Source organism: Elephas maximus, chromosome 3 (assembly GCF_024166365.1).
Source record: "Elephas maximus indicus isolate mEleMax1 chromosome 3, mEleMax1 primary haplotype, whole genome shotgun sequence".
In the NCBI taxonomy this organism is placed as follows: domain Eukaryota; kingdom Metazoa; phylum Chordata; class Mammalia; order Proboscidea; family Elephantidae; genus Elephas; species Elephas maximus.
Window position 1 is genome coordinate 42,286,006 of NC_064821.1, and position 27,729 is coordinate 42,313,734.

The window sequence follows — 27,729 nt, forward strand, 5'->3', positions numbered from 1 at the left end:
CTGATAGCCGTGGACATTCCAAATTCGTAGGATGGTACTAACTGACCCGTTCTTCTCTTTGCAAAGGGACAGGTGATGCCCAGCCTTAAACAAGGATAATGAGCAGATCCCAGTTTGGAATCCCAACGGTGCTCTGGTGGCTTTCACCTCGGCTTCCTGGCGGAAGCACCTGAATTGAGGGGGGTGCTTTGGGATGGGGCTGGGCGTTGGTAGTCTGATGAGCTCCTGTGATTGCAGGACAGCTGAGGCAGGGATTTGTGGCACTGATCCTTGAGTCTAGGTGAACACGGACATCTTGCAGAAATGACTCAGTGGTTAGGGACCCACTTTGGCCCCATGCTTGTAGGGACTGGCCAGCAGCTCAGGTCCAGCTCACCCTCCCAGCCAGTCTGAGCACAGCCCTCAAGGTGCTTCAGGCTCTCTTCCTCCCACTTCTCTAAAGTAAACTCCCCACAGGGGGCTACACATGCCCCATGTGGAACCCAGGCTCACGTGTGAGGAGTCGCAAACCAAAAGGAGGAGAAGGAGCAAACGCAGGGGGCCTGTCTGGGGGAAAGGGGAGGTGCAGACTGGCTACTTGGGGCTCAGTTACTCTAGGGGGGTCATTTTCCCTAAAACCATGAACCAGAAACAAAACTAGAAAACATTCCTGAGACCTAAACTTCAAGAAAACAAGCGTCCACGATCTTATCAGCTAGAAATGTTTATTTTAAGTAATAAAAATTAGTTTTATACCATACATATTTACAAAAATGCCTCACTAGAGAAAAATAAAATCAAATAATTTAACGTGGACTGTCATAGAGCAGCCCGGAGATGCTCCGCTCCTTCCCCTGGTGGGTGGTGCTGAGCGCTGCTCTGGGCCAGCCCAGCACGGCTGCCCAGGCCCTCAGGCTGTGCCAGCCCCTTCCTCAGTTTCCAGGAAACACAGGCAAAAGTGGTCCTTGCTGAGGAGGGCCAGGGAGTCCCCACTCAGATGCCAGCACAGGGAGAGCACGTGGAAATCACCTGCAGAGACACAGGGTCAAGCAGGGCCACCAAGGTCCCCAAGCAGCCCTTGTCTGGGGGTAGGCAGATGGGCCTGCAGGGACCTACTACCCAGGCAGTGGGGCCTGGTGAGCCCAAAGCTGCCTCGACCTGGGGCCAGGCTTCTCTCTCCTACTGCAGTCCTCCTCAAAACACCTACAAAGCTCAGGTGAGGAGCCACTCTGAATCAGGTGGGCACACTGGGGGCAGGCCTGGAGTTTTACCAAAGATGCTGAATGAACTTCAGTTGACACTCAAAGGCAGTAACGCGTTTACATGGTTTCACCTGTGTCTGATGGCAATTTGTACTGCGTTCTACCGCAGCACACATGCCAGCTGGGACAGACTCACCTTCCACAGGCACCTGCACTGACACACAGCCCACCGGCGACCACAGGTAGATGCGGCTGCCTCCTGTGCAGATGGCCAGGCGGGCCTGCTGCGGGTCCCACTGGAAGGTACGCACTGGGGCCAGCTGCTCCAGCACCACAAACAGCCTGAGCTTCTGGACGTCCCAGATCCATACGGCATTTGGGATATTGTCTGACAAAGCAGTAGTGACAGGGCCTGGTGTCTACCACTGTTGTCCCCAGCTGAACCCCACCCCTGCTCTCCTGATATCTGCCCCTTAGATGGGAGCTAAGGGAGCAAGCTGTGTCAGTGTGTGAATTCTGCTCTAGCTCCTGTCACCGTGGGTCATGTTTTAGGCCATCACTCCTGTCCTTCACAGGGGTCAGCATTCATTCTCTGTGAAGTGCCAGGCTTTAGGCTCTGTGGGCCACATGCATGCTTTTCTTTGTTTTTTTACAACCCTTTGAAAATGTAAAAACCATCCTCAGCTTGTACCGAGAATGCCCTGGACCCCTGCTCTGTACTTAATAGAAAGAAGCAAGCAGAGCAGAAGGCCTGTAAGCAAAACTGCTGACCAGCTGTTGCTTAGACAAAGATAAAGCCCAACTCCTTAGAGAAGAGCTACTCCAGCAGAACGTGTGTGTCCCAGCAGGAAACAAGGCCAGAAGTGATGTGTGGGAAGCCATGTTATGGCATTTCCTTTTTGAATCGTGTGCACATGGTACCATGGGTACCAGTGAACAGACCCGGCACACACACACTTCACCCACAGCCCCGCACACTGACCGTTCCTTGTTGCCAGGAAGTAGTTGTCAGGGCTGAAGGCCAGCATGCCAATGCCAATCCTGGGGTTCGCCCTGTCGGTGACAGGTTTCAGGGTCTGCAGAGAGACTGGCAGGGAGGCGATCTCGTCTGGAAGAGTGCAGGAAGAATCACACCGCAATCACCATACTGAGACCAAAACCTGAGCCCCAATGCGGGGACAAGCCCAGCCCACAGGCAGTCTGCTAACCAGGAGAAAGCTCCAGACCCTCATCTGCTGAGTCCACAGGGAAAGAAAACATGCCCTGAACAAAACATGGAGGCGACTCTTTAGCCAAATGAGGAGCCTGGTGTGGTAAGAAGCCTGACCACCCCTCCCCATAAGGGCTGTCCCTGAGCTGCTTGAGAATCTGCAGGTAATCCCCTCCTCCTGCAGCAGTGCCCCTGCTGCCTGGTGAGCCAGGAAGAGGTGCCCACAGCGCCCAGAACCACCTGGTTCTGACTGCATTCAGGTGCACAGCCCAGGTAGCTCTGACGCTCAGCACCTCCCCTCTCCTCCAACGTCTTAGTTTACAATCTGCTGCAACCTTCCCTTTACTCTTCTGATTTAGACTTTCCCAACATAGAAAAAGCCGTGTAAGATCAGAAGTGGAGGCTCTGACAAGTTATAAAGCTGGTCCAGGTGAGGCTTGCTGCGGTGCTCCAGAGCCTCTCTCCAGCCCACGGATATTTCCAGAGCCTTGGGAAGGAGCAGCTGCTGTTCTAGGTGTTCCCTTTACCTAAGAACCCATTCGGTCGCCCACTGTCTCTGTGGGGCAGGTCTCCCATTGTGCCCATTTTACAGATGCATCTTGCCTAAGGCCACACAGCCAGAATCCAAAGCACCCAGCAGTCTAGTCTGATCCTTTACCCTTGAGAGCCTCCTGACCCCCTTTCTGGCTCACCCCAAGAAATCCTGTTATTTATTTAAGAATAGTGCCCTCTGAGTATAAGCTAGCAAATTTGGATTTCCAGAGCTTACATTCAGTCAACAAAAACAGTGCACAGGTGGTCAATCAAGTACTGCAAACACTGCACAATCTGAAGATTAACAGGTTGAGAGATGCTGGCTAGAGGTGACCAGGAAAAGAATACAGTGTGTGCATATGTGTGTTTCTAAATAAACACTACCTGAAGTTTACTTGAACAAGGACTCGTTTTCATGCAAAAAACCCCTCTGCTCCTTACATTTTGTCTCCGTGGTGGAGAAAGGCCTGGCCACTGCTCTTGGGGGTGGGAAGGGAAGGGCCCCCAGCCCCAGCTTCGGACTCTTCTCTGCCTCCTTATAGACAACCTGAAAGAGAAAGCACAGCCACGTTCAGCACCAGGCTTATGACAGTGCACGTGGAAGCACCTGGTAAACAGCCACACAGCACAAATGTGAAAAGAGTAAGACGCTGACCCCCATCCCCAGTGTTAGGCCCGGTCATAAGGGAGCTGTGCCGTGTCCCTTCAGACATATGGGGGTTACACATTCACTTATATTTTTCCTAACCCCCACACGTCTGTCAGTTTTTCATACCGTGGAGGCTTATGTATTGCTGTGATGCTGAAAGCTATGCCACTGATATTCAAATACCAGCAGGGTCACCCACAGCAGACGGGTTTCAGCTGAGCTTCCAGACTAAGACAGACGAGGGAGAAAGGCTTGGCAGTCTACTTCTGAAAAGAGTTAGCCAGTGGAAACCTTACAAATTGCAGCAGAACATTGTTTGATATAGTGCTGGAAGATGAACCCCTCAGAAAATACAACTGGGGAAGAGCTGCCTCCTCAAAGTATAAAACCAAAAAAAACTCATTGCCGTCGAGTTGATTCCAACTCATAGCAACCCTATAGGACAGGGTAAAACTGTCCCCATAGAGTTTCCAAGGAGCGCCTGGTGGATTTGAACTGCTGACCTTCGGGTTAGTAGCCGTAGCACTTAACCACTACGCCACCAGGGTTTCCCCTCAAAGTGACAGTCGACCTTAATGATGTGGAAGGAGTCGAGCTTTCACAACCTTGCTGATGTGGCACGACTCAAAATGAAAAGAGCTGTAAACATCCCGTAATAATTGAAATATGGAACGTACGAAGTATGAATCTAGGAAAATCAGAAATCGTCAAAGATGAAATGGAAGGCATAAACATGGATATCCTAGGCATTAGTGAGCTGAAATAGACTAGTACTGGCCATTTTGAATCAGACTCTCATAAGGTCTACTATCCTGGGAATGACAAATTGAAAAAGAATGGCGTTGGGTTCATTGCCAAAAAGAAAATTTCAAGATCTATTCTGAAATGGAAATCCTAGTGCCACAGTAGTTAGGAGCTATGGCTGCTAACCAAAAGGTCAGCAGTTCAAAGCCACCAGGCACTCCTTGGAAACCCTATGGAGCAGTTCTGCTCTGTCCTGTAGGGTCACTATGAGCTGGAATCAACTCGACGGCACCAGGTATTCTGAAATACGACGTTGTCTGTGATAGGATAATATCCATATGCCTACAAGGAAGACCAGTTAATACGACTATTATTCAGATTGACACATCAACCACTAAGGCCAAAGATGAAGAAACTGAAGATTCTTACCAACTTCTGCATTCTGAAATTGATCAAATATGCAATCAGGGTGCATCGATAATTACTGGTGACTCGAATGCGAAAGATGGAAACAAAGAAGGACTGGTAGTTGGAAAATACGGCCTTGATGACAGAAATGGTGCCGGAGATGGCATGACAGAGTTTTGCAAGACCAACGACTTCTTTATTGCAAATACCTTTTTTCACCAACATAAACAGCAACTACACATGTGGACCTCACCGAATGAAATACACAAGAATCAAATCAACTACACCTGTGGGAAGAGATGACGGAAAAGCTCAATATCATCAGTCAGAACAAGTCTAGGGGCTGACTGTGGAACAGACCAATTACTCATATCCAAGTTCAACTTGAAACTAAAGAAAATCATAACAAGTCCACGAGAGCCAAAAATATGACCTTAAGCATATCCCACCTGAATCTAGAAACCATCTCAAGAACAGATTTGACATGTTGAACACTAATGACCGAAGACCACACGAGTTGTGGAATGACATCAAAGACATCGGACCTGAAGAAAGCAAGAGGTCTTAAAAAGATAGGAAAGAAAGAAAAGACCAAAATGTCAGAAAACTCTGAAACTTGCTCTGGAACACGTCAAGTAGCTAAGCAAAAGGAAGAAATGATGAAGTAAAGGAGCTGAACAGATTTCGAAGGGTGGCTCAAGAAGACAAAGTATTATAATGACATGTATAAAAACCTGGAGGTAGAAAACCAAAAGGGAAAAACACACTCGGCATTTCTCAAGCTGAAAGAATTGAAGAAAAAATTCAAGCCTTGAGTTTCAATAGTAAGGATTCTACAGAGAAAATATTAAACAACACAGAAAGCATTAAAAGAAGATGGATGGAATACACAGAGTCACTGTACCAAAATGAATTGGTCGACGTTCATTCAGCCATTTCAGAAGGTCGCATATGGTCAGGAACTGATGGTACTGAAGGAAGAAGTCCAAGCTGCACTGAAGGCACTAGCGAAAAACAAGGCTCCAGGAATTGACCGAATACCAATTGAGATGTCTCCACACATGGATGTAACACTGGAAATGCTCACTTGTCTATGTCAAGAAATTTGGAAGACAGCTACCTAGCCAACCAACTGGAAGAGATCCATATTTATCCCTATTTCCAAGAAACGTGATCCAATCGAATGCGGAAATTATAGAACAGTATCATTAATGTCACACACAAGTAAAATCTTGCTGACGGTCATTCAAAAGCAGCTGCAACAGGATATTGACAGGGAACAGCCAGAAATTCAAGCTGGATTCGGAAGAGGACATGCAACCAGGGATATTATTGCTGACGTCAGATGGATCCCGGCTGAAAGCAGAGAATACCAGAAAGATGTTTACCTGTGTTTTACTGACCATGCAAAGGCATTCACTTGTGTGGATCATAACAAATTATGGATAATATTGTGAAAAACAGCCATTCTAGAACACTTAATTGTGCTCATGAGGAACTTGTACATGGTCAAGAGGCAGTCATTTGTACAGAACAAGAGGATACTGCGTGGTTTAAAGTCAGGAAAGGTGTGCATCAGGGTTGTATCCTTTCACCATATCTATTCAATTTATATGCTGAAGAAATAATCCAAGAAGCTAGACTATAGGAAGAAGAACGGGGCATCAGGACTGGAGGAAGATTTGTTAGCAACCTGCGATATGCAGATGACATAACCTTGCTTGCTGAAAAGTGAAGAGGACTTGAAGCACTTACTGATGAAGATCAAACACCACAGCCTTCAGTATGGATTACACCTCAACATGAAGAACACAAAGAGCCTCACAACTGGACCAATAAGCAATATGATAAATGGAGAAAAGACTGAAGTTGTCAAGGATTTCGTTTTACCTGGATCCACAATCAACACCCATGGAAGCAGCAGACAAGAAATCAAAAGATGCATTGCACTGGGCAAATCTGCTGCAAAAAACCTCTTTAAAACGCTGAAAAGCAAAGATGTCACCTTGAAGACTAAGGTGCGCCCGACCCAAACCATGGTGTTTTCAATCGCCTCAAATGCACGTGAAAGCTGGACAGTGAATAAGGAAGACCGAAGAACTGACATTTTTGAATTATGGTGTTGGCAAAGAATACTAAATATACCATGGACTGCCAAAAGAACAAACAATTCTGTCTTGGAAGAAGTACAACCGTAATGCTCCCTGGTAGCAAGGATGGTAAGACTACGTCTCATGTACTTTGGACATGTTATCAGGATGGATCAGTCCCTGGAGAGGACATCATGCTTGGTAAAGTAGAGGGCCAACTAAAAAGACGAAGACCCTCAATGGGATGGACTGATGCACTGGCTGCAACAATGCGCTCAATCATAACGACTGTGAGGATGGTGCAGGATCGGGCAGTGTTTTATTCTGTTGTACATGGGATCACTTTCAGTCAGAAGAGACTAGAAGGCACATAACGCCACCACCACCACCATTTAATTTAGGGGCGGTTAAGAACTTGGGTGCTAACCAAACAAAGCCTGCAATTCGAATCTACCAGCCGCTCCTCGGACACCCTATGGGGCAGTTCTACTCTGTCCAACAGGGTTGCTATAAGTCAGAATTGACTCGATGGCAACAAATTTGTTTTTTTTGGTAGTATAACACATAAGGAGTTGTTTTACACGTTGGGAAACAATGTTCAAAAAAATCAGGTCCAGAAGACCCTGTCTAAAATAAGTTAAAGCTTATTCACTCTGATCATCACACAAAACCATGATCCCTGGCCAGTTTCCCCAGAAAGGTGCAGACACTGGGTGAGATGACCCCTCCAGCAGGAGGACTACATGGTGGGGGCGCAGCACACACAGTGCATTTCTGCCTGGATGAGGGATCTGAGGAACCGAGCACGAAGACAGATGCGGGAGTGCGAGGAAGAGTGGGTAGCATCTATTGTCCTGCTGGGCACCGCACTCTGGGCTCACAGCCAGAAAGGAGCAGAGGGACAGACCCCATAGAGGGCAAGAACTGGATAGACCCAAGAATGAGGTATTGTGGGGAGTCAGGAGGGGAGGGATAAAGGAAAAGCTAGGAATAAAGACACCGCTCCCTTTGGGGACCATGGAGAAGCAAAATAGAAGACCAAGAGTAGAGCATGAGATTTGAAATGTAACATTAACAAGCATTTATGATGATTCAAGTCTCTGGTTAAATAATATTTCAATATATAATGTAAAAGAAAGAGCAGTTTTCTATTCCCACCACTCAACCAGAAACACAAAACGCCACACTTACGATCTTGGGATTATTAACGGTTGCAGGATGCCCAAACTCCGTTATCATCTTCCAAGTCACATGATTTAGAATGCGCACCTGGTTAAAGACCACCATGAGGCAAGGATTAGCACCACAGTGGCCCCTCATGCCCCGGCCCATGCAGCCAGCCCTAAAGAGCAGGTTTGAACCGTGAGCACTGCTGGGTCTCACCTTTCCATCATAGCTTCCGATGGCCAGGAACTGGCTGCTGGGACTCCAGGTCACAGACTTGACTCCCAGGGACCACTCATACGCAGAGTAGGTCGACAGTAACCGGCCATCCAAGGAGTACAGCAGGATCTTATACTGGACGAGATATTTCAGTCGTTATTTAAACATCACAGGCATGCTGGAGACAGCCAATACAGAGCGGGACCGCCTGGGCAGCAGGTAGTCAGTGGAAGACCATGTAGTCAAGACTGTCCTGGTGCACGGGAGTGGCAACACTGCGGTCTCAGCACTGCCCTCCAGTTAATAAAGCAAAACCAGCACAGCAAAGTGTGAGCACTATGACAAGGGGGCAACTGGGTGTAAAGTTAATGACTTGCTGATAAAAATTCTTCAGCTCAACCTCTGAAGTATAATAAGGTTAACCAAATTGCAGCATTCAAAAAGCATTAGATAAATACACTATAGGTAAAAGTTCTTAAAAGAGGAAAGAGCTCCCAGGGTCATATTTATACCTCCAGGCAGGTGTCCCACACAGCCAGCACACAGCCATTGGGTGCCCACTCGATCCCGACAAGGTCCTGGGTGTCGGTCTCAAAGTGCTTCCAAAAGGAGAGGGAAAGACATATTAAACTCTGGAAATATTTTGTTAGACAGACCATCGCACCTATTTTATAACTGAGATTTTCAACACATTTGGAATCTCATTGTTTTATACAGAAATGGGCACTAATGTCTACAACTGTGCCTCTTCTACACTGAAGACACTCCGCGTGGGCACCACTCAGCTGGCATTCGGCAGCCCCGCCGACCCCATGAGATGGCTTCTGTTTGGGTTCTGCCATGCTTGAGCTGTTCCCCTGCCCAGACACCGTCTTCACCCTCTCTTCCCAGGCTGAGTCTTACTCCTTTAAGTAAGACAAGATCCCTTCCAGGAACACTTCTGAGGACACTGGGTGATGAGGGACCCTCCTCTATACTAACGGCATTCCATACATATCTCCACGTGAACACCTGATCACCCTGAAACCACCTGTCCCACCTTCAGACTACAAGCAACTTGAGGGCCGGGCTAAGTACCCTCAGCACCTGGAATTGTGTCCAGCACAGAGTAGACACTTAGTCAAGGTCAAGTTCAGTTTTACTCCTCCTCCTAAAAGGGCATACATATATAAAAATGCCAAATTAAACAAATCAAAAAAGGGAAAATGGCTTGAATCTGATGGCATCTATAGCACCCAGCATGCCCCATCTTCACCAAGTCTTGGGAACACTTGGCTAGCAGGTGTATTACCTGAAGTTACACACAGCACCCTTGCCCTGCGGAAATAGGGAATCACACTGTCCCACATGACACCAAAGGTTCCCTGGAATCTTAGAGATACACATTTCACCCACTTCCTCCCCAGTCACAGGCCCACATTATCCCAGCTGGCAGAGGACAAGTCTTACCCTCAGGAGCTGCCAGTCACTGCAAACGAAAATGCTGATGTAGTCCCTGCAGTCCCGCCTCTCTGCCAGCGCCATGTAGCGGCCATCCCTGGTGAAGGTGATTCCTACCAGACAGATTAAGTTGTGCTGACATCAAGAAGTAGCTGATCACAGGAGCCATGTTCACAGAAGAACAAGGAGAAGCAAACAGAGGCCAGAAGAAGCACAAACGCAGAACACTGCAATTCTTTAGAAAAGTATATTCCGTTTACACAGGAGAGACAATTAAGGTGCCAGTGGTCTCGCTTTCACCAGATGGTGAAGACACAGATGCTTCCGTTCATTTCACACGCATACGCAGAGCAGCAATTTGCAAGGAATCTTTGAATAATGTAATACCGCCTAATCTCATCTCCGATGAGGCATAAAATGTCACGGAAAAATACAGCGCCTTATGAATCACCACATTTTCAGGAAATAAACTGCAGGAAATCCTGAGGTATTTTCAGCTAATAAAAAGCCAGCTGGTTATGACATTTCTTATTTTTTACTTCGGAATTGAACTATTTGCAAGAAATACTTTTAAGACAAGCAGCTGGAAGGAAAACTCGTTAAAAAGGTGAATCTCTATTTTCCGGGTCTGTATTGGCTTAAAGAGCCTTTGCCAAACTGCACACGGCAGGAGCGAGAGGAGCCCCGTCAGTGACGGAACCACTGCTTCACCCGAGAAACGCATATGCGGCCTGGAGGCACAGCGGCGTTCACACTGTAAGAATTAAAACCCTACAACTGCCTTTCATTCAGATGCTATTTCCACATTTCTGATGGCAACAGAGAAAAATGGAAACGTTATTCAAATTATGTAACACATTCACTCTGATTATTAACCAAAAGAGACGTATTACTGTAACTTCATGATTTCAGAGTGGGAGATCCATTTAGCTCTAAATCACCCAATTACACCCCACCACTGGCATGCTCAAAGACTACAGTCTTCAGTATGGATTAGACCTAAACATAAAAACAAAAATCCTCACAACTGAACCAATAAGTAACATCATGATAAATGGAGAAAAGATTGAGGTTGTCAAGGGTCCCATTTTACTTGGATCTGCAGTCAACACCCATGGAAGCAGCAGTCAAGAAATCTAATGACATTATTGCATTGGGCAAATCTGCTGCAAAAGACCTCTTTAAAGTGTTAGAAAGCAAAGACGTCATTTTGGGGACTAAGGTGCGCCAGACCTAAGCCATGGTCTTTTTAATCTCCTCATACCTACACAAAAGCTGGACAATGAATAAGGATGACCAAAGAAGAAGTAATGCCTTCGAATCATAGTGCTGGCAGAGAGTATGGAGTATACCATGGACTGCCAGAAGAATAAGCAAGTCTCTCTTGGAAGGAGTACAGCCAGAATGCTCCCTAGAAGCACGGATGGCAAGACTTTGTCTCACATACTTTGGACATGTTATCAGAAGGGACCAGTCCCTGGAGAAGGACATCACGTTTGGTAAAGTAGAGGGTCAGTGAAAAAGGGGAAGACCCTCAACGAGATGGACTGACATGGTGGCTGCAAAGATGGCTCATGCATAGCAACGATTATGAGGATGGTGCGGGACAGGGCAGTGTTTTGTTCTGTAGTACGTAGCGTCGTTTTGAGTCGGAACCGACTAGACGTCACCTAACAACAACAATGAATAACATGAGTTGACAAACCGTTGAAGCTACTTTTGCATATGTTTCTATTTCAATGATAAAAACGTTACAAAAAACTGAAAAGAAATAGCTTTGGAATAGGACTTATGTACTCACCCTGTTGACAAGCTTTAGGATATTTGATATAAGATACAGATTTTGTACACAAGGACCAGACGGTTATCCGCAGCTGTTGGGGAAAAAAGGGAAAAGAAAAAAAGAGCAATGGTATATATTTAACATTTTCAGAAAGACCATCTCAGACACTCAGTACCCACATAAACAGATTTACTGCTACAGTGAAAAACAGTTCCATGGGTGTCATCTCTCTTAAGTATCCAGACTAACATTTTACTGTTACGAAAGCAAATTGAATGCTCCTTAGGATTTCATTTTCATTTTATAACAATATTATTTGAGTGACACAAAGAGCTAAATATAAATGAATTTTAGGATTTCATCTTCATTTTATAACAATATTATTTGAGTGACACAAAGAGCTAAATATAAATGAATTTTAGTTAGCTATTTCCAAGTAATCAAAGTTTGCATACTATGTTGTTGTTAGGTGCCATCAAGTCGGTTCCAACTCACAGCAACCCCGTGCGCAATAGAATGAACTATCCTAAGCCTGAAAAAAGGTTATGTAGTCAGAGGAGACTCTTTGTCACAAGGTTCTGTGTCCTCCGTGCACGTGGATGAACGTGAACGCCTCTGCAGCTCAGATCTAGACCCCTGCTTCACAAGACAGCTGTGCACAGTGCCTATAGCACCCAGCAAGAAGGCTCAGTGCTCAGATAGGGAGGTCAACTGCCTCACCCCTACGAGTTGGTCTTACCGTGCTGGCTGCTCCTATAGGAAAACCTCTGAAGGGACCGCTGTCAGCTACTTCCCACACAGGTAGTGGACAGCTGACTAGCACTACTCGAGAAGGCTGCAAGGAGGCAATGTCCTAACACAGATCACCGAGAGCTGGCCACTGCAGAGACTCAAACGGGGCACTTCAGGGAGAAACACGGGATCTTTTGCATTCTCATTTTAAGATATTTATAATATTTGATACACTCAGAACATATGTAACATGTAAATTAGGAGTCCCTGGGTGGCACAAGTGGTTAAGCGCTCGACTACTAGCTGAAAGGTTAGAGGTTCGAGTCCACCCAGAGGTGTCTCAGAAGAATGGCCTGGTGAGCTGCTTCTGAAAAATCAGCCATTGAAAACCCTATGGAGCACAGTTTTACTCTGACACACATGGGGTTACTGTGAGTTGGAACTGACTTGACGGCAAGTGGTTTGGGGTTTTTTCTTTGGTTTTATGTGTAAATTATGAATTTAAAAAATAGCAAGCACTCATAAACACGCTGCCTACAAATGCATTTAATATTGAATTTCTATAAACTTCTAAACTCCCTCCCTAGACCCCTTACAGAGCCATGAAAACAAATAATCTCCCCTGACCAGAATTCCCAAATTCTTATTTCTGAAAATGTCCTCCATCCCCCAGTGCAGCGGTTGCCAAAACAACTCAGCAGACGCACAGAAAGCGCCAGCACACCTCCATGGAGAAGCGGCCCAGCCTGGTCGTTCTAATAAGCACAGCTCAAATGTCAGATGAGATAATGGACATGGGCAAATCTAGGTTTCCATTAGGCACCGTTCCAGGATGAGGAATATGGGCTGGACCCTGCTCTCCATCAGGTAAGTATAGCTTTAACAAACCTGTAGGACTCCTCTGAGGTTAAAACAGTGCTCCACGTTTCTACACCAAGTGTGACTCCTGCAAGCTAGGCCAGTCTTTAGGTTAGGGGTTAAAAGTGAATGAACAAATTTTCTCCCCATCAGCTGTTCTTAGAAAAGAAAGTCTGATGTCTGTGCCTGCCTCTCTGGACACCTCACACATACCAGGAGAGAAGTTCTGTAAACACACCTCCTGAATCAGTTAAACAGGCTCCAGATGATGGCTATGGCGCACTGGGCACAGCGTCTGCGCTGACATTAAAGTGAAGCGCGCGCTGGCTCTTCTAAGGCGACAGCACCAACACATCATACGAATCTGGTTGTTTCTATTTGAAGAGGAGAATGTTTAAATTCCTCTAACATACCTCACACATCGGAGGCCCTGGCATAGCAAACTCAAGGAGGTGGTCATGGTGTAAACTAAGCGAAGTGCACAGATTTCCAACCCAACAGATCTGGGATTGAAACCCTAACCCTGATGCTTACTGCCAGCAGGTGCTCGGTCAAGGGAACTGACTTCCGAAGCTCGGAAGTCTGTTTGTAAAACAGAACACTGACCTTTCAAAGCTCTCTTGATGAGCAGATGGGAAAATGAAAGTAGGTGTATATACACGTTTCTCCGTGAGCGGCGTCTACTGCCATGGAATACTAGGGTGCATGGAGCTGAGGGGCAACCATCACTGAGACACGCTCAAAAATGGCAGGAAACACACAGAACACTTTAAATCTGATTTTTACCCTTCATGCCCTACCAAAAGAAAAATGTTAAAAAAAGAAAAAAAAAAAGACAACTCTTTCTAACTTTAAAAAATCCAAGAAAGCAGAGGTAGTTGAACATACACCTCCATCGACTCTATTAACATCAGCTATCAGACCGGAAAAACAAGTGACCACCAGTGGCAGTGAGGTGATCACACGCAGACCCTGCCCTGCCCACTGTCCCTCAAACCAACAGCTCACGAGCTGTGTCAGGGCCACTCCATGGGCTGAGAACTTGCACCGGCATCTCCACCAAAACCCCTAGCTCAAAGGGAGACACAGCACCGAGCAGGGTGCCGTTCACAGGGAGTGACGGGCCGCGCAGCTGGCACTCAACCTAAGATCTTAGTTCACTTTTTAGAAACCCATCTGTCCAAACACTCTCCAAAAGGCTAAGGTCATCCTTCAGGGACTTCGCAATCATGTTCTTCCTGAGCTGCATTACGCTTTCAAGTATCATCGCATTTAAGTACGAGCTGAAATGCTAATTGCAAGAGAACATTCACTTTTGAAACATGATTTATCTTCCCATCTCACTCCTTTTCCATAATATTTTCAAGTTTTCTTGACATAATAAAAAATAAGCACATTTTTATGACTTTACTGATATTGCCCACACTGCTGGCAAACTGGAAAATGCCAGTCCTTAAGCAAAAATACTTAAAACGATCTTTTTCAACCTAGACTGCTTGCGAAATTAACGTTAACAAATACAGCAATTTGTAGCAGCTCACCTAAATTCTCCACCATAATGAGAAATGAAGGTGATATCACTATTTTGTCAGAAGTGAAATACATTTAGAGGTCGAATACACCCATGTGTAAGTATATATACCTTAGTGAACTCCAAAGTCAAGGATACCCTTGCATTAATACAAATAATTGAGTGTTGACTAAAACAAAATTAAAACCTTAGAGATAAATTTTACAAAATATGTACAAGATCTATGCACTGAAAATACCACTGAGAAAAAATTTAAAAGACTTGAATAAACAGAGAAATATCATGTTTGTGGATCCAAAGACTCAATATTTTTTGTCAATCACCCCCAAACTGGTCTACAGAGTCATTCTGACATTTATATGGAAAGGCCAAGGACCCCAAATGGCCAAATGACTTTGAAAAGGAAGAACAGGGTTGGAAAACTCACACTGGCCGACTTTCCAGAGTTACAAGGAAGCTACCACAGTCACAAGAGCGCGGTGTTGGCACAAGAAGAGACACAGCGGTCAATGAAACAAAACGGAGGGTCCAGAGACAGGCCCACACACTCCCGGACAAACGATTTTCAACAAATGTGCAAAGGTCAATTCTGTGCAGAAAGAAATACATTCAAAATGAATCATATCTCTAAATTTAACAGATGAAACTATAAAACTTCTAGAAGAAAACAAAGAAAAAAATCCTTCTGACCTTGGTTTAGGCAAAGATTTCTTATATAGGACATAAAATGCACAAATCATAAAAGAATACAATGGATCCATTAGTTGTTGTTGTTAGGTGCCATCAAGTAAGTTGGTTCCAACTCATAGCAACCCTATGTGCAACAGAACCAAACTCTGCCTGGTCCTGCGCCATCCTCACAATCATTGCTATGCTTGAGCCCACTGTTGCAGCCACTGTGGCAATCCATCTTGTTGAGGGTCTTCTTCTTTTCTGCTGACCCTCTACTTTACCAAGCATGATGGCCTTCTCCAGGGACTGACTAATCCCTCCTGATAAGACATCCAGAGTATGTGAGACGTAGTCTCACCATCCTTGCTTCTAAGGATCCATTAGAGCCAATCAAAACTAAAAAGTTCTGCTTTTCAAAAGAAACTTAAGAAAGTGATAAATGCAAGCCAGTGCCCAGCTACCACTACTGACCATTCTGATCAGGGTCACATTAGATGGATGGTGATAGAATGGGAGAAAAATGTGGAACGGAACTCAAATTCTTCAAAAGTCCAGACTTCCCGAACTGGTTACCGTTAGAGTGCTCCCCAAGCCTACCGCCCTGATATATACTCTTTAAACCCTGAACCAAAACTACCCCTGAGGTCACCTTTTAGCTAAATAACAGATGGGCTCATAAAATAAAGATCAACTGTGAGTACTGCACTCCTTTAAAAAAATCTAGTAAAAAAAAAAAAAAAATCTATATGACACCAAATAGTCACCAAATGGTCAACAATTAAATCAAAGATGAGAAGGGGATAGGGACACTAGAGTACTGTAAATAGAACAACCAGAACAGAAATAATGAGAATGCTGACACATTGTGAAAAGTCAACTGATGTCAATGAATAATTTGTGCAGAAACCGTTGAACAGAAACCTAATTTGCTGTGTAACCTTTCACCGAAAACACGCATTACTAAAAAGAAAAAAAAACTGAGCAAGGATATTCTGTAGTAATACAGGTTTTTAATGCCCTGAAGCTTAGCTATATACAAGAAACACCCACTTGAAAGTACCTAGGTTATTTCAGGAGTGAGAGGTGCAGAGTCACACTTACTAATGAAGCGGGTTCAGGGAACTGCACTTACATGGAACTCAGTTGTATTGAGGATGTGGCGACCATCTGGGCTCCAGCACGAAGCCACCAGGCCTGCCGAGCCCTCGTCTATCTTGCAGTGCCAATCTGGCTGTTCCAAGGACCAGACCTAAATTCACAAAAGGGAAACACAGGATTACAAACTAATCAGGACACCAGAGCAACATCTCTCCAAGGGACAGCACCTAGCTTTAAAGAACTGAATGAACATCAACTGCATCTAGTCAAAGTACAGAGTATCTTTAGAAATCTTTCATTATGAAGGACTGGGCCTAGATTCTACTACAAAAGCAAGCCATATAGCTTGCTGATTTCATTTTGTTGTTACTGTTGTTGTTTAAACTGCTTACTCACTTTGCTGTCCCTAATACCTCATTTAACTAAACTTCAGGCCCATAACAAAACTCTATACCTTAACACTTCCTAAAAGACATAATGCCCAAGTTGCTAGACAGCTGTCTGCACACACTTCCCATTGCTGAGTTATACTCACTGACAAAGAGTATTCTGGAACTTCCTCATTTAAAAAGTATTTAAACTATAAGAGATCTATTAAATTTTAAAAGAAACTGGCTTTAAACTAAATTCTTTTTTTATTTTTTAAATTGGGAGGGCACAGAGCAAAACCATTCCCTCTCAGTGACATTCTTGGGAGGGCTTCATCATCCCCACCAGGACAGGCAGCACTAACCTGCACAAGCCCTCGTTTGTACATGGCGCACAGGATAAAGAGAGAGTCGGCTGACCACTCTATGTGCTGGATCTGGTCCAGGCATGTGTACAGCTGAAGGATCTGAAGTGTGTTCACATCTCGGACCACTAGACGGTACTGGACACACGAAGCCTAAACATGAAAATAGAACACTTGATGTTCTGTGTTCTAAAGTGAGCTTTCAGGACGTAAAAACTCTCCCATATGCAGTAACTGCCTCCTCCCCAGCTTTCAGACAGGCTTCCTACCTAGCTAATTTTATGTTTATCAGTTATGTAACCCATTCTAAAAATAAGATGAATTAATAAAGATTAAGTAGAAACATACAAACTAGGTTTTAAAATTTTGTGATACCCTACTATAAAAGTATAACATTATTTTCAAGCTCTCTACTTAATTTTCTGGAGTCCCTGGGTGGTGCAAACAGTTTATGCACTCAGCTGCCAACCAAAAGGCTGGATGGAGGTTCAGGTCCATTCAAAGGCTCTTCGCAATCTACTTCCGAAAAATCACTATGGAGCACAGTTCTACTCTGACACACGTGAGGTTGCCGGGAGTCAGAATCAACTTGACGGGAACTGGAACTTAATTTTCTAGTCCTTTCTTAATTACATGTTAAAAACTAAACTCAAGTAGAAAACAGAACTGGGCAAAAGATCTATTGTGAACTAATAACCAACTAAAAACCAACTTGTCTCCTAGTTTTGTCAATTTTAGAAAACTTCCTTGAATTTATTAAGGGTAAGAAAGAGGCCTCGCAGTTGCGATTAAGAACCACAAAAGTGCCTTTTGTGGGGTCTAACTCAGAGCCAAACCAATAGAAGGTCAATATTTCTTCCTGTTCATATTTGTTAATAATGACCACATCTAAGCAAACAGGTATACACAGATGTAGAAATTATTTCCTTAGATATGGGCTAATAACCCAGGCTCTGTGATCTGCATTGGATAGGGCCTGGTGCCCCCTAGCTGTGGGACTCAAGCAGTCCCAGCCTCGCTGCCCCAGGGGCCACTTTGAGAAAGGTAGGTAGGAGCAGTGCCTGCCTCCACGGGGACTTTGTGGGGCTGACACAAGGTGGCGCCAGTGTAGCATGTGGGGCCATGACACGTCGTTAAGACTGTCCCAGAAAGACAAAGGCATCGTAAACCCGTTATTTTGTAAGCTGGTAAGTGGTGTGGCTACTTTCTGTTGTCTTCTCCAATTCTCCTTACCCGTTCTCCCCACAGGGAGAATAAATAATTTAAACTACTAGCATTCTATCCTAGGAGCCCTAGTTAAGCGCTGGGGTGCTAATAGAAACACTGGCAGTTAGAACCAGGACTTCAAACTGGTTCTGCCCAGTTCCGTCATTGTCATGGAAGCAAAATTAGAAGAGACCCAAGTTTGTACAATTTGGGTGAAGTGGAACCGTAAACGGAACAGAAAAAATTACAGATGGAAGCCCTGGAATGGGAGACTTGGAAGAGGTGTAGTGAGCCCTTTCAGGAGCCTGATGTGTGGGACCAGATTATTGGCAGGAATATGGAGATTGACACACATTCACAGCGCACCCTGCCATCTTTGAGCTATGGGCCCACTGCTATCTCGGACTCTGCAAGTCAAGGGATTTGATTACTGTGCAACATGCAGGCTGCCCCCAATTCTTAAGAGAGAAATTAACTTTCCAGCGGCGCTTCGACCCATAATCTTTCCTGTTCCGCTTGACCCACATTTAAAAAATTCGGGACCTTTTGAGTTTCCCTTTGTCAGCCATGACTGAAGCAGGCAGAAGTAGTTCAAAACCCTGGTTGAGACACACGCAGTGGCTCCGCAGGATAAAGCCCTTGCCATCTGCTCCCCCAAAGATAGGCATATGCAGACATTAATGTTGACTGCTTCATTTTTGTACCTATCGAGTTCAAACTCGATGAGTAGTTTGTGTTTTATGAGCTTCCATTTTTAAAAGTCACATTAGTTTTCCACAGAAAAAGGAAAGAGGGAGAACAATTGCAGATTGGAATAAATATGTATCACAATACTTATTTTTTCATACTGGAACCCTGAAAACTGTGATCAGTTAAATTAATTCTTTATTAAATGGAATAATTTTACCAACACTTGGGAAATAATATAAAATCTGCTGCAGATGACAAAAACGACAACATGTACTTTATCTTGTATTTAGGCCTGAGCTTTCAAGAACGTGATCCTAGTATCAGATTATTGCCAAGTTTCTCACAATATTTTGCTCAGAGTGTAAAAACAAAAAAGTGTCAAATTTAAGCATGTCAGTTTGTTCACCATGGTGGCTTGTGTGTTGCTGCGATGCTGGGAGCTATGCCACCGGTAGTCAAAAATCAGCAGGGTCACCCATGGTGGACATGTTTCAGCTGAGCTTCCAGACTAAGACAGATTAGAAGAAGGGCCTGGTGATCTACTTCTGAAAAGAATTAGCCAGTGGAAATGTTACGAATAGCAGCAGAACACTGTCTGATACAGTGCCGGAAGATGAGTCCCTCTGGTTGGAAGGCACTCAAAAGACAACTGGGGAAGAGTAGCCTCCTCAATGTAGAGTCAACTTTAATGACATGGATGAAGTCCAGCTTTCGAGACCCTCATTTGCTGATGTGGCACGACTCAAAATGAGAAGAAAACAATAAACAGCTGCAAACATCCATTAATAATTGGAATGTGGAATGTAAGAAGTATGAATCTAGGAAAATTGGAAATTGTCAAAAATGAAAGGGAATGCATAAACATCGATATCCTAGGCATTAGTGAGCTGAAATGGACTGCTATCGGCCATTCTGAATCAGACGGTCATGTAGTCTACTGTGCCAGGAATGACAACCTGAAGCGGGATGTCATCCTGTGCATCATCAACACAAATGTTTCAAGATCTATCCTGAAGTACAACACTGTCTGTGATAGGAAAATACTCATATACCTGTGTCACGGGTTGAATTATGTCCCCTCAAAAAATGTGTGTATCAATTTGGCTGGACCATGATTCCCAGTTTTTTTGGCTGTCCTCCATTTTGTGATTGTAATTTTATGTTACAGAGGATTAGGGTGGAACTGTAACACCCTTACTAAGGTCACATTCCTGATCCAATGTAAAAGGAGTTTCCCTGGGGTGTGGCCTGCACCACCTTTTATCTTACAAGAGATAAAAGGAAAGGGAAGCAAGCAGAGAGTTGGGAACCTCATACCACCAAGAAAGCAGCACCAGGAGCAGAGTGCATCCTCTGGACCCAGGGTCCCTGCACCTGAGAAGCTCCTCAACCAGGGGAAGATTGAGGACAAGAACCTTCTTCCAGAGAAGACAGAGAGAAAGCCTTTCCCTGGAGCCAACTCCCTGAATTTGGACTTTTAGCCTACTTTACTATGAGGAAATAAATTTCTCTTTGTTAAAGCCATCCATTTGTGGTATTTCAATTATAACAGCACTAGATGACCAAGACAGCCTACAAGGAAGACAGGCTAATATTATTACTAATATTATTCAAACTTACTCACCAACCACAAGGCCAAAGATGAAGAAACCGAAGATTTTTACCAACTTCTGCAGTCTGAACTTAATCGAACATGCAATCAGGATACACTGATAATTACTGGAGACTGGAATACTAAAGTTAGAAACAAAGAAGGATCAGTAGCTGAAAAATACGGCCTCGATGACAGAAATGATGCCAGAGATCGCATGATAGAACTTTGCAAGACCAACACATTCTTCATTGCAAATACCTTTATTCAACAACATAAATGGTGACTATACGCATGGACCTCGCCAGATGGAATATACAGGAAACAAATCGACTACATCTGTGGAAATAGACAATGGAAAACCTCAGTATCACCAGTCAGAACAAGGCCAGGGGCCCAAGGCAAAACAGATCATCAGTGCTTATACAAATTCAAGTTGAAGCTGAAGAAAATTCCAAGTCCACGAGAGCCAAAGTACAACCTTGAGTATAACCACGAGTTTATCCCACCTGAATTTAGAGATCATCTCAAGAACAGATCTGACGTATTGAACACTAGTGAGCAAAGACCAGACGAGTTGTAGAATGACATCAAGGACATCATACATACAGAAAGGAAGAAGTGATTAAAAAGACAGGAAATACCAAAATGGATATCAAAAGAGACTCTGAAACTAGCTCTAGAACATCCAGTACCTAAAGCAAACAAAGAAATGATGAAGTAAAACAGTTGAAGATTTCAAAGGGTGGCTGGAGAAGATAAAGTACTATAATGACATGTGCAAAGACCTGAAGTTAGAAAACCAAAAGGGGAGAACATGCTAGCATTTCTCAAGCTGAAAGAACTGAAGAAAAAATTCAAGCCACAAGTTTCAATAATGAAGGATTCTATGGGCAAAATACCGAATGATGCAGGAAGCATCAAAAGAAGATAAAAGGAGCAGACAAGGCACTGTACCAAAAAGAACTGGTCGACGGTAAGCCATTTCGAGAGGTAACATATGATCAAGAACCAATGGTATTATTTTGGAGAGTGGCATCTGGGGTCTTAAACGTTAGCAAGCGGCCATCTAAGATGCAACAATTGGTCTCAACCTGCCTAGAGCAAAGGAGAATGAAGAACACCAAAGACACAAGATAAGTATGAGCCCAAAAGTCAGAATGGGCCACATAAATCAGAGACTACATCAGCCTGAGACCAGAAGAACTAGATGGTGTCCAGCTACAACCGATGACTGCCATGACAGGGAGCACAACAGAGAATCCCTGACGGAGCAGGAGAGCAGTGGGATGCAGACCCCAAGTTCTCATAAAAAGACCAGACTTAATGGTCTGAGACCAGAGGGATCCTGGAGGTCATGGTCCCCAGACCTTCTGTTAGCCCAAGACAGGAACCATTCTTGAAGCTACCTCTTCAGACAGGGATTGGACTGGACTACAAGACAGAAAATGATACTAGTGAGGAGGGGCTTCTTGGATCAAGTAGACACATGAAACTATCTGGGCAGCTCCTGTCTGAGGGGAGAGGTGAAGGCCGAGGGAACAGAAGCTGGCTGAATGGACGTGGAAACACAGGGTGGAGAGAAGGAATCTGCTGTCTCATTAGGAGGAGAGCAACTAGGAGTATATAGCAAGGTGTATATAAGGTTTTGTATGAGAGACTGACTTGATGCGTAAACTTCCACTTAAAGCACAATAAAAATTAAAAAAAGAAAAAAGGAACCAATGGTATTAAAGGAAGAAGTCCAAGCTCCACTGAAGACAGTGGCAAAAAACAAGGCTCCAGGAAGTGAAGAAATACCAATTGAGATGTTTCAACAAGCAGATACAGCACTAGAAGTGCTCACACATCTATGACAAGAAATTTGGAAAACAGCTACCTGGCCTACCAACTAGAAATCTATGTTGTGTTAGGTGCCATCAAGTCAGTTCCAACTCACAGCGACCCTAGGTACAACAGAATAAAACACTGTCCAGTCCTGCGCCATCCTCATGATCATTGTTATGCTTGAGCCCGCTGCTGCAGCCACTGTGTCAATCCATCTCCTTGATGGTCTTCTTCCTTTTCGTTGATCCTCTACTTTACCAAGCATGATGTCCTTCTCCAGGGGCTGGTCCCTCCTGATAATATGTTCAAAGTATGTGAGATGTAGTCTCACCATCCTTGCTTCTAAGAAGCATTCTGGTTGCACTTCTTCCAAGACAGATTTGTTTGTTCTTTTGGTGGTCTGTGGTACACTTACTATTCTTCACCAACACTACAATTCGAAGGTGTCAATTCTTCTTTGGTCTCATTCATCCTTCAGTTTCAGCATGCATATGAGGTGATCAGGTCAGGGACACTTTAGTCTTCAAGGTGACATCTTTGCTTTTCAATACTTTAAAGAGGTCTTTTACAGCAGATTTGCCCAATGCAATGCATCTTTTGATATCTTGACTGCTGCTTCCATAAGTGTTGATCGTGGATCCAAGTAAAATGAAATCCTTGTCAACTTCAGTCTTTTCTTCATTTACCAAGATGTTACATATTGGTTTACTTGTGATGCTTTTTGTTTTCTTTATGTTGAGGTATAATTCATACTGAAGGCTGTGGTCTTTGATCTTCATCGTAAGTGCTTCAAGTCCTCTTCACTTTCAGCAAGCCCGGTTGTGTCATCTGTATAATGCAGGTTGTTAAGTCTTCCTCCAAACCTGATGCCCCGTTCTTCTTCATACAGTCCAGCTTCTGAGATTATTTGCATAGGACACAGACTCAATTGGAAACCCTGGTGGCATAGTGGTTAAGAGCTATGTCTGCTAACCAGAGGCTGGCAGTTCAAATCCACCAGATGCTCCTTGGAAACTCTATGGAGCAGTTCTATTCTGACCTGTAGGGTCACTACGAGTCGGAATCGACTCGACGGCAACAGTTTTTTTTTTTTTTAACAAGCTCAATAAGTATGGTGAAAGGATACAACCCTGATACATACCTTTCCTGACTTTAATCCACCCAGCATCCCCTTGTTCTGCTCGAACAACTGCCTCTTGATCTATGTATAGGTTCCTCACAAGCAAAGTCAAGTGTGCTGCAATTCCCATTCTTCCCAATGTTATCCATAATTTGCTATGATCCACATAGTCAAATGCCTTTGCATGGACAATAAAACACAGGTAAACACCTTTCTGGTATTCTCTGCTTTTAGCCAGGATCCATCTGACATCAGCGATGATGTCAGTAAAATTTTGCTGAAGATCATTCAAAAGCAGTTGCAGCAGTACATCAACAGGGAACTGCCAGAAATTCAAGTCAGATTCAGAAGAGGACGTGGAATGAGGAATATCATTGCTGATGTCAGATGGATCCTGGCTGAAAGCAGAGAACAACCAGAAAGATGTTTACCCATGTTTTATTAACTATGCAAAGTCATTCGACTGTATGGACCATAACGAATTATGGATCACACTAGAAAGAACAGGAATTCCAGAACACTTAATGGTGCTCATGAGGAACCCACACATAGATCAAGACGCAGTCATTCAAATAGAAGAAGGAGGTACCATGTGGATTAAAGATTTCAGCAAAACCTTGCTTGCTGACATACAAGGGGACTTCAAGCACTTGACTACAGCCTCCAGTATGGATTACACCTCAACATAAAGGAAACAAAAATCCTCACAACTGGACCAATAAGCAACATCATGACAAAGGGAGAAAAAACTGAAGTTGTCAAGGGCTTCATTTACTTGGCTCCTCAATCAATAACCACGGAAGCAGCAGTCGAGAAATCAAACGATGCATCATATTGGGTAAATCTGCTGCAAGAGACCTCTTTAAAGTGTTAAAAAATAAAGCTATCACCTTGAAGACTAAGGTATGCCTTACCCAAGCCATGGTGTTTTCAATCGTCTCATATATATGCAAAAGCTGGGCAGTGAATAAGGAAGAAAGAAGAATTGATGCCTTTGAATTATGGTGTTGACGAAGATTATTAAATATACCATGGACTGCCAAAAGAATGAACAAATCTGTCTTGGAGGAAGTACAATGTGAATGCTCCTTAGAAGTAAGGATGGCGAGACCTCGTCTCACATACTTTGGACATGTTATCAGGAAGGATCAGTCCCTGGAGAAGGACGTCATGCTTGGTAAAGTAGAGGGTGAGCAAAAAAGAGGAAGACCCTCAACAAGATGGATTGACATGGTGGCTGCAATGACGGGCTCAAGCATAACAACGATTGTGAGGATGGCGCAGGATCAGGCAGTGTTTCATTCTGTTGTGCACAGGGCTGCTACGAGTCAGAACCAACTTGACAGCACCCAACAACAATGCTTTATCTCGTATTTAGGCCAGAGCTTTCAAGAACATGATTCTAGTATCAGATTATTATCCAGTTTTTGATCAGGGTGTAAAAGCGAAAAAAGTGCCAAATTTAAGCACGCAAGCATCACCTGTCACTTTATAATTTATTGGAATTTCCATAAATGGTATTTAAAAAGAAACGAATTTATAGGTGGGCACTTTGAAAAATATATCAAGGTTTCTGTGGTGTCCTTTAAGCCAATTACGTTTTTTATTTTGTAGCTGAATGCCATTTTATATAATTTACAATACCTCTACAATGAAGGTAAATACGCAACTTGAGAGTTACATTCTCAAAGACCTAGACCAGAGCAATAGGAACGTTAATCAAGGCTCAAACGTAGAGTCGTGAACCACTGTCTATTAATAGAGAATGGTGTAAATGAAGCTAAATAAATGGTCTAAAAGGCATTTTTTTTCTTAATGGCTTTTCAATGACAATTACACCGCCCTCCCATGACCCTGAAGATACACAGCAGTCAAAATGGCACATTTTGCAACGTTAAGTTTCATGTTCAGAAAAGCTTGATGATTTAAGCACCCACAGAATGAACATCTCTGACAACTATTTTCATCTAGGGATAGAAGGCTTTTGTTATTGTCCTTACTTGCCATCTAGTGGATTTCTGACTCGCAGCGACCCCGTGTCACAGTGTAGAAGTGCTCCATAAGGTTTCCTAGGATGCAATCTTTTTTTTTTTTTTTTAGCCAGGTCTTTCTCCTGCAGAACCACTGTACGTGTTTGAACCAGATCTTCGAACCTGTTCTCCCCAGTTCAGTCATGGCCAACCACGGAAGGGAAACCCAAAAGGACCTGGATTTTTTAAATGTGGGTGAAGCAGAACGGGAAAGGTTATGGGTGAAGCCCTGCTAGAAACTTCAATCTCTCTCTTAGAAAACAAGGGCAACCTAGCATTGCATAGCAACCAAACCTGCATAGCCCTGCAGAGTCCAAGAAACAGCAGATGGCAGGCTGCTGCAAGACGGCAGCGAGGTGCCACTCTGAAGGTGGGTCCAACTCCACAATTCTACCAATCATCCAATCTCACACACCAGTCTCCTGAAAGGGGTCACTTCGCCTCTTCTGAGTCCCATTCCAGGGCCTCGACCTGTAATTTCTTCTGTTCTATCCTTTTTTTTTTTTTTTTTTTTTTTAATCCTAGGGTTCCGCTTCACCTCAATTTTAATAATTTAATAATAATTTAAATAACTCGGGCAGAACTAGTTCAAAGCCCTAGTTCCGACTGCCAATCTATTAGCAGCTCCGCGCTTAAGCAGAGCTTCTAGGATAGAATGGTAATAGTTTAAATTATTGGAAAAGACAACAGAAAGTAGCCGCACCACTTACCAGCTTACAAGCCAACGCAGTTAGTATGCATTTGCCTTTCTCTGACAAACTAGCAACGTGCTACTGCCCTACACGCTACACTGGCCGCCAGCCCCCAGCAAAGTCCCCCCGAGGCAGGCACCGCTTCTCCCCGCCTTTCACGAAGCAGGTGGGGGGCGCCGGGCTCGATCCGCATTCAGAGCCCAGAGTCTACCTCCACCCCGGCCAACGGCGCCGCCCCAGCAAGTCACAACAGTTGAGAGTGGCGCCCGCCATCGCGCCCCACCTCCCCCTCACCCCTTAGCGCCCATTTTGGCGTTGCCCTGGACGGACCTCCCGGGCAAGGGGCCCTGGCTCTCACCAGGTACTTTCCGTCCGGGGAGAACTTGCTGAGCAGGCCGGACAGCTTAAAGACCTCGGAAAAGTTCATGGCAGCCGCCGCCCCGAGGGCCCAAGGGCCGGGGTCCCGCCTCAGCAGCCCCCGGCGACGAGGCCGCCTCTGCTGGAGAGAGGCCGGCGGACCGAGGCCGTGCCCAGGCTGGACCCGCACCCGCAAGCCAGGAAGCCCGCCGGCCCGCCCAGGTCCGGGTCTGACTCTCAGGGTCAGCCTCCGCCAGGCCGCCCACCGTAGCCGCTGCGGTTCCCAACCGCGGCCCGCCGGACTCCACAGCCGGAAACCCGGGGAAGGCGGGAAGCGAGCACAGCCTATCAGGGCCCCGGATGGCCGCACGGCATTGTGGGACTTATAGTTCACTGCAGCTCCGCGCGCTGCGCCTTAAAGGAGCCAGTCCACACTTCTCCCCGCCCGGAATTTCCGAGCCCTACCATCGACTCGACGGCAATCGACTCGACAGCAATGGGTTGATTGGTTTGGGTTTACCCCAAAGGAGGACACCTTGGTGGCCTAGTGGTTACGTGCTACAGCTGCTAACCAAGAGGTCAGCAGTTCGAATCCACTGGGCACTCCTTGGAAACTGTATGGCGCGGTTCTACTCTGTCCTATAGGGTTGCTGTGAGTCGGCATTGACTGCACGGCAACAGGGTTGGTTTGGTTTGCTTACCCCAAGGGATGGTGGTCTCAGGGCGTCCTCTACAGCTGGGAATGGCAGATAAAATGCAGGACTCCCAGTTAGACTGAATTTCAAGTAAACAAAGAATAATTTTATAGTATAAGTATGTTCCAAAATATTGCATGGGAGAATTACTCATTTATCTGAAATTCATATTTAACTGGCTGTCCTGCATATACATGTGCATATAAGTATACCCAAGCTCCTTGCCATCAAGTGAGTGTTGTGTTTGAACCCGTTGTTGCAGCCACTGCCACAATCCATCCTGTTGAGGGTCTTCCTCCTTTTTTGCTGACCCTCTACTTCACCAAGCATGGTAATATATTTATTACGTTGCAGCAGTTCACTGACAGGGAACTACCAGAAATTCAAGCTGGATTCAGAAGAAGACTAGGAATATCATTGCTGATGTCAGATGGATATTGGCTGAAAGCAGAGAACCAGAAAGATGTTTACCTGT

At 44.7% G+C, this 27,729-nt stretch overlaps 1 protein-coding gene across 2 annotated transcripts; it reads right to left on the minus strand.

Moving 5' to 3' along the window:
• Positions 1-62: 62 nt before the first annotated feature.
• WRAP73 (WD repeat containing, antisense to TP73) lies at positions 63-26,873 on the minus strand. Of its 2 annotated transcripts, XM_049877700.1 has the most exons (12): positions 26,561-26,873; positions 17,047-17,199; positions 16,348-16,464; positions 11,441-11,513; positions 9,649-9,752; positions 8,712-8,798; positions 8,200-8,334; positions 8,008-8,085; positions 3,367-3,472; positions 2,164-2,289; positions 1,378-1,569; positions 63-1,008 (listed from the first exon to the last, which is right to left on the minus strand). In XM_049877700.1, exons 1-12 carry the CDS (start codon positions 26,627-26,629, stop codon positions 890-892), a joined length of 1,359 nt encoding a protein of 452 aa, XP_049733657.1. In that variant the 5' UTR covers positions 26,630-26,873; the 3' UTR covers positions 63-889. The 2 variants fall into 2 exon arrangements, with proteins under 2 accessions (XP_049733657.1, XP_049733656.1); XM_049877699.1 differs by having other exon boundaries at positions 915-1,569.
• Between the last annotated feature and the right edge of the window lie 856 nt (positions 26,874-27,729).